The sequence below is a fragment of the Beta vulgaris genome, chromosome 3, assembly GCF_026745355.1.
Source record: "Beta vulgaris subsp. vulgaris cultivar EL10 chromosome 3, EL10.2, whole genome shotgun sequence".
Classification (NCBI taxonomy): domain Eukaryota; kingdom Viridiplantae; phylum Streptophyta; class Magnoliopsida; order Caryophyllales; family Amaranthaceae; genus Beta; species Beta vulgaris.
The window spans coordinates 34,474,821-34,485,722 of NC_079204.1; the positions used below are offsets into that span (position 1 = coordinate 34,474,821).

A 10,902-nucleotide genomic window follows, 5' to 3' on the forward strand; every position below is an offset into this window, starting at 1 on the left:
ACTATACGAAACAATCTTCAATTCCCACGAAATATAAGGACAATAAACTAGACATGTAGTAGTCCAGTTTAGGCTTAAGAATAACTCAAAAATTCATTTTCAACTAGGAGAACAAAAATAAACAAAACACACCTGGATACTGTTAGAATCTGGACGAGCAAACTGCAAGTTTTTTTGAATTTTTTTCGACCAGCTCTGATACCAATTTGATATGAATGCGGATGTACATTGGTCGAGTTTTACGGAAAACTACGAATCTTGAAAGAAAGACTGAATCTCTAGGGTTTTCTTTAAGTATTACGGATAGAACAATTCGATCAAACACAAAGTAACTCACGAATCGGGTCTTGATTCACTTTCAAACACAAAGTAATTAAGCAATCAATCTTAAATCTCAAACACAAAGTAATTGATTCAAGGTTTGGAAATCACACAGAAGTCCGAAAATTTTCACAAAGAAAATTAAAACTTTAATCTCATAAATCTCTATCTTATTAATGGTCGAAAATCTTGTATTTATAGTACAAGTTTCCTAAGCATATTAAAACTAATAAATCTTAAAGATAACAACTAACAAACTTATCTATCTTTATCTTAAGGATAAAGACAAATAACAAAATAAAAACTATCTATATCACACGCCTAATATAAAGCAATTAAAATACATAGACTCCTAACAGAACTAGGACACTATGTACGAAGAATCCTAACAGAACTAGGTCCTGGAAAGAGAACTTGATGCTCCTCATACGCATCAGGGCTACCACTGAAATAAATTTAAAAAGTGCTACCACTGAGAAAATATAAGACCAGGGGCTACCAAAGAGAATTTCCCTATAAACTAAAACAGTGGCCATTAATCTTATGGTTCATGATTATACTTAATAATTTGTAATTATAAAACTCGTAATAGAACTATTTCGTTCTTGTATATAATTATCTGCTACCTTAACATATACAAATTTTACAAGTAAACTATACTTATTTACTATTACTCTTTAGTTAATATATTATAATTATATGAAATATAATATTAAGGTTATCACATACTATATCGTCATTTAATCATTTATTAGTCATAATCTAGTTTCATAATAATCAAATTGCAAGGGTTATATATATATATATATAGTGAGTTTTATTATATTTTAACTAAACATAAATATATATATAGGGCATGTTCTCTTCGGCATAAAACAGCTGAACTGAACTAAACTGAACTGAACCGAATTGAACTGAACTGAACTGAACTGAACTGAATTGAACTGAACTGAACTGAAATGAATAGTGATATGTGAGAGTAAAAGTATTGTCAAGAGCTGAACTGAACTGAACTGAACTGATCTGAACTGATCTAAACTGAACTGGACTGAACTGAACTGAAAATAAGCTGGGGAGAACATGCCCTTGAAAAATTTAACTATCTCACTTAGTATTTCATTTACCGATTTATAAAAGTCAGCCCACTTAATAGGATTTTTTGGCTAAAACACCCTTACGTTTGGTGATTTTTAAAACAATCCCCCTTTTGTTTTTTTTTTTGAAATGAACCCCCAAACGTTTTATAAAAACTTTGGTTGCACCCCCAAAACCTAACTTCCGTCAAATCCAGACGTTTGTGGGGCCCTTTTTTCCATTTTCCCTCCTAAATGTTGCATGAAATGCCATTTGTATCCTTGGTAATAAAACCCTTCAACTAACCTCTTCATCTCTCTCATTCAATTCCTTCATTTCTGATTTCATCTCTCTCACTTGCTTCAATCAGAAATTCAGCATCTCTCTCTTGTCATCATCTACACCTTTTCATCTTTTCTTTCAGTCTCTCTCATCCAACACTCTCTCTCTCGTCATCATGGAAACTGGTGCATTTTGCCTTTCTGATGCTCCTGATTTTTTGTTCAACAACCAACAATTTTCCACCTTTGGCTTAGTGTCTTGAATCTTTGCGATTTCACTCTTTAGAAACGTTACTTCATGTGTCAACAACCACTTCTCCAGCACCAATTCATTAATGACCAACTTCTGCTACTCCTCCTAATTCTTGTCAACCCATCCAAAGAATCCACACCCTTCTCTTGGTATGAACATTTGAGAATTTGCAGGCATAGAGACTCCTTCCAGGATTGTCATGCATCCTTGACCTCAAAATCTTAGAAAGAATTCGACAATTGCATTTGGTTGCCATAACCCTAATTGAACAATTAACCTAAATTAAAATAAGCAAATAAACCTAAAATCGCAAAATTACCCAAAATTTAATGCATAGAAATGAATGTAACACTTATTTGATTTGAAGGATGTCAGGAATTGTCAATTGAGAGTGGAATTGCAATTTTCCGTTCGAAATTTTGGATTAGCAGCTTCACTTTGGGGTGTCGGAAAATGACCGTTGTGAGAGAGGGAATATCCTGATTTGGGGATGAAGTGGTTGTTATATAATAGCATAGGTGGTCCCCACAAACGTCTGGATTTGACGGAAGTTAGGTTTTGGGGGTGCAACCAAAATTTTTGTAAAACGTTTGGGGGTTCATTTCAAAAGAAAAAACAAAAGGGGGATTGTTTTAAAAATGACCAAACATAAGGGTGTTTTAACCAAAAAATCCCACTTAATATTACCAAAGCATTAAGTCAAAGCCCAACAATATAACACATGGATACATATATATTTGGGCTTAAGCTAAACTAAATAAAACAAGAACATTAGTTAAAGAGGTATATTATACCTCTGCTCAAACCGAGCAGCGTTGAACCAGAGAGCAGAGGAGGACGAACGAGGCTTCGGTGGCTGGGCGAGGAAGGAGGCAACAGGGAGGGATTGGTGGCACGGCGGTGGTCTGGCGGTGCGTGCAGCAGACCAGGCAGAGGAGAGAGACAACGAATTGGGCGAGGAAGAGAAAAGCTGAGCGAGACCCCGCCGTGCCATAAATTTAAGAAGTTCAAATACATGGCAACAAATTTACTATGTTGCTTCATTGTATCTAGCCTTTTTAAAGATTGAGAGTTTTCTCCCTTCTAATGTCAGTCTTAAGATATACTAGAAAACTAACGTTGGTTTAATGTAGGGGTACAATATGTTGAAAGTTCAAGCACACAAATCGGAAGAAGAAGGTTGCAATACATATACTTACACTTGCGTACCGGAAAAACTTGAAAGAAGAAAAGAAAACATCAGCATCCATTTGGTTAGTATTTATAAATGGTGGTAATAGTAATGTGATTTGGTATAAATTTATACGGAAATTCTTATGTCCATAACCATGGTAATGAAACTTCATCATAGAACATGAGTTTTCTTTAAAAAAATTATTATCTTTTAAAATCACTTTCCCAAGTGGTATTGAATAGTAATGAAATTTAGTAAGAAAATGAATATTTTTGGATGAAGTATAATTACTATGGGTAATAAAGTGAAATTTCATTTATAAGTTTACACTATAATGCATTACCATTACCCTATTGTTTTCATAAATTTTACTTGCGTCTTTATTTATTAAATAGGAAAAATTGTCAAGAATAAGTCAACCTTTAAGCCATCTGCTAAAAACAAGTCAACGTTTTGATTATACTTGAATAAGTCAACCTTTAAGACCAATCTGTTTTTAACAAATCCTTGCATGTTGCTAACTTATTTAACCGCTTAAAAATGATATGTGTAACTCTTCGAATGGATGAGAGAATAAACAAAAAGAAACTATAAATTACAAAAAATAAAAAGTCATATTATTTGTAATTTAAATTGTTTAAAATTGATAAGTACTAAAGGTAAACGTATCTAGGAAATAAAAATAAAAATGCCTTATTTTTAGCGGATGAGACAAAGGTTGATTTATTATTGACAATTATTTTCGTTCAGGTGATATTATTAATTTATTACTCCTAATACCAGACTTGATTATTTGTATTTTAAATGCTTAAAAAGTTAGGAATTGGAGTTTGACCATGCATAGAGCTTGTCCATCTTCCCTAACAAAGTTTAGGATTCAATTCCTATTTCCAAGCATTAGTTTGGATGGTTTGATATGATAAAAATTTGAATGCATAGGAAACAAGACAAGGACTTAACACCTAAGGTGCATTGTTTGTAAAATTTAATTTGCATACAGTATTACTATTGATCAGAATTCATCTATTATTGGTCTTTTCTGTTAATGCATCTGAATATTAATAAATTAGTAGTATAAGATAAGGTCAACATATTTACTTTTGTTATTTTATCAAATATATAATAGCTTCAAGTACCTATTTACTCTTGTTAGCCTACCTTAAATCATGAATTATCCTGGTAACATTTTGTGTTAGTCCACCCTAAATCATTTAGGGATTGAAGCTTTACTGTTGTTACTTTTATGGTTGCTAATTGAAGAAGATAAGTCATCCTCCACGTTTACACAACCTTATTTATTGAAGTCGATCATTCTCCATGTATGGGGGATGTTCAAGTTTAAAAGCAGAAGCCCAAGCTTGCTTTTATAGGGTTGTAGATGGTGCGAGAGACCAATAAAATCTATTGAAGCTTCTACAGGGAGAGAACACACAAGACATTACAGTGATATAAACCATAGCAGCCAGAATACTACAAAACAAAACTATGTACACCTCTACTACTTATTGAAGGACAAGTCATCCTCTATGTTTTATCAAAGAAACAAAATGGCATATCTTCCCTGTTCAGGAATATTGAGTAATTCTATGAAGTATAAACGTTTATAGACTTGGTGCTTTAAACTCAACTAACTACCATGTTACATCATCTGCTGTGGTTCCATGCTATAAAAACATGCTACTTATGTACCAAACTACCAATCTAACATTAATCATCAACAATCCCAAGTAAGATAACAACAGGGCGTTGCAAGCGACTTGTCACTAGAAGCTTGAAAAAATTCCACTCTATGACATGAGTTCAAGAGCCTCTCTTGTTTGCCCAAGGATATTGAACACTGTCGCGGCAATATGTGATGCTGTAAGTCCAGCTTCTGCCATCTGATCAGCTGGTGCCCCATGCTCAATGTATCGATCAGGAAGGACCAAAGGCCGCCACTGCACACAATTTCAAAAGAGGTAAGACCTAAAGGAACAATTTAGCTACTCCCTTGATCTACTTCTTTTTACTCCGATATATTCTTATTTAATCATTTTAAGGGTTTAGTAAATCACTAGATACACCTAAAAGAGGGGTTGCTTTCCTCGTATAGGTGCTTTCATGAAACAAAAGATATTATTACTTATGCCGGAGAGGGGGGGGAGGGGGACATACTGACTAAGTTTGTACCTTTACTTTGCCATCAAGAAGGCCATCAAGAGCCATGAACTGGGCAACATGAGATCCAAAACCTCCAATGGATCCTTCCTCAACAGTAATCAGAACTTCATGAGATTTAGCTAGACTACGTATAAGAGCATGATCTAATGGTTTACAAAAGCGGGCATCTGCTACTGTTAGATGCAAGCCCCTAGATTCAACTAAAGCTGCTGCAGCCAAACAGTTCTGAACTGCTGCACCATAACCTAGGACAGCCACTCTCTCTCCTTCCTTCAAAATCCTGCCTTTACCAATCTGTCACATTTGATATACAAGTCTAATGAGGATATATGTTAAGAGAGTTTTTATCAAATGACCATGCACGAATTTGAGGCTCACCTCAAGTGGAATGCCTTTGTTCCCAGGTGGCAACTCCATACCAACTCCATTTCCTCTTGGATAGCGGAAGCAAGATGGTCTATCATCAATAGCAGCGGCTGTGGCAATCATGTGGAATAGTTCTGCCTCATCTGAAGGCGCCATTACTATCATATTAGGGAGGCAAGCCATAAATGTGACGTCAAAGGAGCCAGAATGGGTAGGGCCATCAGATCCTACAAGGCCTGCTCTGTCCATAGCAAACCTCACTGGAATCTTTTGCAAGTCCACATCATGAACTACCTGTACAAAACCTCTCAAGGTATTTAATAAGACATCACCACATCAACATTAAGGTTTCCTGAAGGGCCAAGTGAAGAATGTGATCTATTAAATTGTACACTTGGGAGAGGTTGCATGTTCTTACATCTACATGTTCTTTTAAATGTTCGAATTATAAGAACATAAAGGCATCATAAAAAAGTACTTGCATTTTCAAACGACAATCATTATACCAAAAAACGCATGCATATTACAGGGGGGGGGATTTCAAATATGTCAATAGAAAAAGCAAGCAAATATGATAAGAAGAATACAGGGATATAATGAAAAGAACATGTGGCTAGGAGCATGATGCACATCATGCTTCTGTGTGTAGGATATAATCTGCAGTGGAAACAACTAGATAAAAATGGAAGAATAAGAAGTCTTGCCTGATCATAAGCCCTTTGCATGAAAGATGAGTATATCGCACAGAAAGGTTTGAGACCTTCACAAGCTAATCCAGCTGCAAATGTTACAGCATGCTGTTCAGCTATTCCAACATCGAAGCAGCGTGTTGGAAAGCGTCGCTGGAAGAGATTTAAGCCAGTTCCACCACCCATGGCAGCATGAATGGCAACTATGTCTTTGTCTACCTCTGCCTCTGCAATTAAAGCCTCCGCAAAGTAAGTTGTATAAGACTGAGTCGTTGATTGGCCTTTGAACTGCTTTCCAGTGGCTGGATCAAATTTGGTCACCCCTACACAATGAGGCAATAAAGTAACTAATAAAAGCCTTATCATGCAAGTCACCGAACCTCAGTTTCTTTATCAATTTCATAAGCAATGATTTATCGAGTTTTAAGGAAAAATTAGATTGTAGGATAAGAAAGGTTGACAAGACTGAAACTAAATATTCAAAGAAAAGGAATCGTTTTAGGTGGACAAGGGCTTTACTTTGTAACTGATACAAGTATTGTCTAAACATCAGCATTTGGGAAATAAAACCCATTTTATAGTAAGTAGATACCATGGTATTTGTCTGGAGCTCTCTCTGCATATGGATATCCTCTTCCTTTCTCTGTCACGACATGGATAAGCACTGGACCTGTTGTTTTTGTACTCTTAACCTCTTTAAGTATAGATACAAGATCATCAACATTGTGACCATCCACAGGACCAATATAGTAAAGTCCAAGCTCTTCAAACAAAGTTGATCCTGAACCACTAATCATCCCTCGAGCATATTCATCGACTTTGGCAGCTAGCTGATACATGGGCCCTCCAATTTGTTTGGTTACTCCCTGCAATATATCCAATAATGACACAGACCGTTATCCTTCCATGCCAGTCAAAAATAGAAGCATGACTCTTTCCTTAGCACTGCAATAAGTCCACTACCTTGGCAACTTCTCTTAATTCTCTGAGAGGTTTGTTCGACTGCAATCTACTCAAAGCACTGCTAAGAGCTCCTACAGGAGGAATAGGCCCGTCTACAGTGGCAGTGGGTAAAGAGACCTGCTTATTGTCATTGAGAATGACAATCATGTCAGAATCGAGGTATCCTGCATTATTCATTGCCTCAAAGGCTTGTCCGGCAGTCATGGCACCGTCGCCTATAACGGCAACCACATTGTTCTGTCTACCCTTTAGATCCCTTCCCACAGCCATACCTATACAAATGATAACAGAAAAAGATAATATTTTCAGGATATGGGTTAAGTTGCTTGAGAAATATCATATTAACATGAGACATAATATCCTATAAACCTGCATGCACCAAAGGAACCGAGATGTTTTTTGCTGTAATATTCTAAAATTCCATTTTGAAGTAATATAAAGTATAAACATAAACCAACCTCACCTAACTTTTACAAATCAGTAATGCATTTTTTCTGTCAGATATATCCTTACAATGAACAAAGGAAATTCAATAGTAGAGAAAGGGTGCTATACATATTGACTTAGCTATACATGGCAATTGGCATCTAGAAAGGTCTAGGAAGTAGAAACCATATTAACATATTTCACAGTGCATATTTTCTAATCACTATACACGAGGCTAGATTATGTTTGTTGCACATTCAATCTGTCAAAATATATACAATATGTACTGGAATTGTTTGCCAAGCAAAACAATTAACTAGCACGATAAGTCAATAAAGATTGCAACTATTAACCGAAGTGAAGAATACTAATGAAGGGATGTGATGAAAAGATTAGGAATTTACCCAAGCCAGCTGAAATGCTGTTTGAACTATGACCTGCTCCAAAGCAATCATATTCACTCTCCCCACGCTTCGTAAACCCTGACAATCCATTAGTCTGTCTCAATGTTCTCATCTTATCTCTTCTTCCCGTCAGGATCTTGTGTGGGTAAGACTGTATATTATTACGAAATGCACATATTCGAAAATATCAGTTTCAATTTTAACTCCTTTCCCACCAGACCCTATTCAAACATGTTCGTGTGCTAAACTTCTTCCATTATCTAATTCATAATCCATATTTCCACATCAAATAATTATTTAATAAGAATTTCTGAAATTCCAATTTAACAGTTATTCATCATTTATTTTGCTGAATTAGTGGTTTTCATGGAAGCTGTTACGCTGGCTATCAGTATATTGTAGTCATTGCAAGAAAGAGTTGTACACTGCTGCACATATATATAATAACTACTACATCGCAATATAGTTTGTAGATAAATTTAAAAATGTCAAAAGCAACCTCGCCTTCCATTGAAGAATGGAAGAGGTGTTAGTTTCAATTCAATACCTGGTGACCAACATCCCACAATATCCTATCCTGAGGAGCATTAAAGACATAATGAAGAGCCACAGTAAGCTCTACAACGCCGAGGCTGGAACCAAGGTGACCACCTGTTTTAGAAACATTGAAGATAACATCGGACCGCACCTCATCTGCTAATTGTTTAAGCTCCTGCATTGACAGTTAATATTAGATTTTACGAAATTATACCTATGATAACAGCAGAACAAGGGTGTCAACTTAGTAACTGAAGGAACTACATACAAGGAGTTTTACCTTAACAGATAAGTTTTTCATATGAATGGGATAGTTGATGGTGTCCAGAAGGGGAGTAGGTGGTCTTTCAGAGTGATACTCTCCATTTTCTACCAATGAAGCCCGAACTCCATATGGCCTTCTCTTGACCTTAACCAAATTAATGAATCGATATTTTTCAGTAAACGGTTATCCAAAGCAATCATGTTCATATCAGATCTAGACAAAACAGATTTATGGACTGCGTACCAGACGTATCTGATTGACCATATATTAAATCACATCGACTACACAATTGAAACAAAATTCTCATCATCGTCGTCCCAAAACAGATGAAATTTCTGCACTGGACACATTCTCCAAAATACATCTTTTACCATTAATACATTTGATTATGTATTAATAATAAACAATTAAAAGTTCGAAACTATAAATCTAACCAGAGTCCATATGACTATATCTTTTCTTTTATGGTAATTAATAAATACAATCAAAGTTGGTAAAATATTACCAAACTTGCCCTCTATGTCATCGGAGTACGGTAACGGAGACACATTAGTTTCACTATGCAGTCAATGTGATAGTGTGTACTGTGTACAATCAAAGTTGTATACACTAAAAATGGTTGTATGAAAAAGAAGTTAATATCCAAAAAGAACTGGGCAATCCTCTTGTCATCAATTCCAAGCAAAAATGTACTCGATAAAATTCTAACTACATCCCCTCAACAGAGGGGTCAAAGACTAACCAAAACATCATAAAGGATAGAAAAATATAACTCAATAATTTCATATTTCTGAAACTAAGAAGGTTAGGCAGTGCAACAAATTAATAATACCAACAATTTTAACATAAAATCAGTGAAAATAAGTCATATAAATACAAAAGTTAAAACCAACCTGATTGAATCTATGTTTAGGTAGATTTTGCAGATTGTTCCTCCAAGTGAATTGGGGCCTGAGTAGATCTGGACTAAAGTGTGCAGGCAAAGAGCAAGAACAAAAACCCATTTCAAAATTCTCCTAAGAAAATATATAGAGAAAAAGAAACAACCCAAAAAACCAAATTCTCAATCAAAATCAAAGCCAGAAAGCAAATTATCAATCACGATCACGATCAAAAACAACTATTACAACCCAAAAAAGGACATTTTTTTGCCTAACATAAATTCATGGGGAGCAAAATTAGTGAAGTCCCTATATATAATTGAGCATAAAGCTGAAAGTTTGGTAATGAAGTTGAATGAGAAAAGAAAAAAAATAAAAAGGGCAATGAAGAAAGGAAAGAGGGGAAAATGAGAGAGGACGTGTTTGGCAGGCAATGGAGAATGGTGGATTTGGCATTAGTAGTTTAGTACTAAGTACTAACTAGCAAGAAGTGCAGTAGTTATTGCGTTTCCACTTAAAAATTGCCCATGCTACTAGTTGTTGTGCTGATTTGTGCACGGTGCACCCAAACAAAACAGTGAAATGATTTGAAAAGGGGCAGGAAATTCTATATTTTTATTGGACCACGTCATCAGAAATCTTGAAGTGGATAGCTAGGGAAGATATCCACATGTAGGAGTATCTCATTGGATACTTTTCCTTTTCTTATATGGAATCTCTTTGGTTTGTTTCTTCATTAGGAGCTTCTCGGTTTATTTTATTCTTTTTTTACAAATTACTAGGTTAAACTGCCTAATTTAGGCAACCTTCAATTTTTCAAAAAGATGTGTAAATGCAAGGTATTGAACATGTGACCTTTGAAATGAAAAGTAAGACTTTAACGATTAATACACTATGACTTTGTTGTCTAATGTTTCAAATAAAGTATGACTAGCATTTTTTGCACGCGATGCGTGCTTGAATTCTTTTCAAGACAGAAACTCAATTTTTTCCGACTTATATAACGGTCAAAATTTGAACATTAGACATACAAAGTATAATTATTTTTATTTACAAAATTTAATTGGTTTAGTCTATGTCACTTAAGTCTCTCACTTGTCTCTTTTCT

The 10,902-nt window shown here is 35.2% G+C and overlaps 1 protein-coding gene across 1 annotated transcript; it reads right to left on the reverse strand.

Annotated features, from left to right (window-relative positions):
- Positions 1-4,571: 4,571 nt before the first annotated feature.
- On the reverse strand, positions 4,572-10,321 carry LOC104883502 (probable 1-deoxy-D-xylulose-5-phosphate synthase, chloroplastic). Its single transcript, XM_010668030.4, has 10 exons — positions 9,807-10,321; positions 8,929-9,057; positions 8,659-8,823; positions 8,112-8,262; positions 7,282-7,553; positions 6,911-7,184; positions 6,334-6,641; positions 5,642-5,923; positions 5,273-5,557; positions 4,572-5,040 (listed from the first exon to the last, which is right to left on the reverse strand). The coding sequence occupies exons 1-10, from the start codon at positions 9,915-9,917 to the stop codon at positions 4,891-4,893; spliced, it is 2,127 nt and encodes a 708-aa protein (XP_010666332.1). The 5' UTR covers positions 9,918-10,321; the 3' UTR covers positions 4,572-4,890.
- Positions 10,322-10,902: the final 581 nt, after the last annotated feature.

What these genes read in the sequence shown, in the direction of transcription:
- LOC104883502 (XM_010668030.4), bottom strand. Translation starts at nt 9,917, where the DNA reads ATGGGTTTTTGTTCTTGCTCTTTGCCTGCACACTTTAGTCCAGATCTA. An exon ending in TGAAAAACTTATCTGTTAAG is followed by an intron (nt 8,824 to 8,928) that starts GTAAAACTCCTT and finishes CTGTCAATGCAG; the next exon opens with GAGCTTAAACAATTAGCAGA. An exon ending in AGCTCCAGACAAATACCATG is followed by an intron (nt 6,642 to 6,910) that starts GTATCTACTTAC and finishes CTCATTGTGTAG; the next exon opens with GGGTGACCAAATTTGATCCA.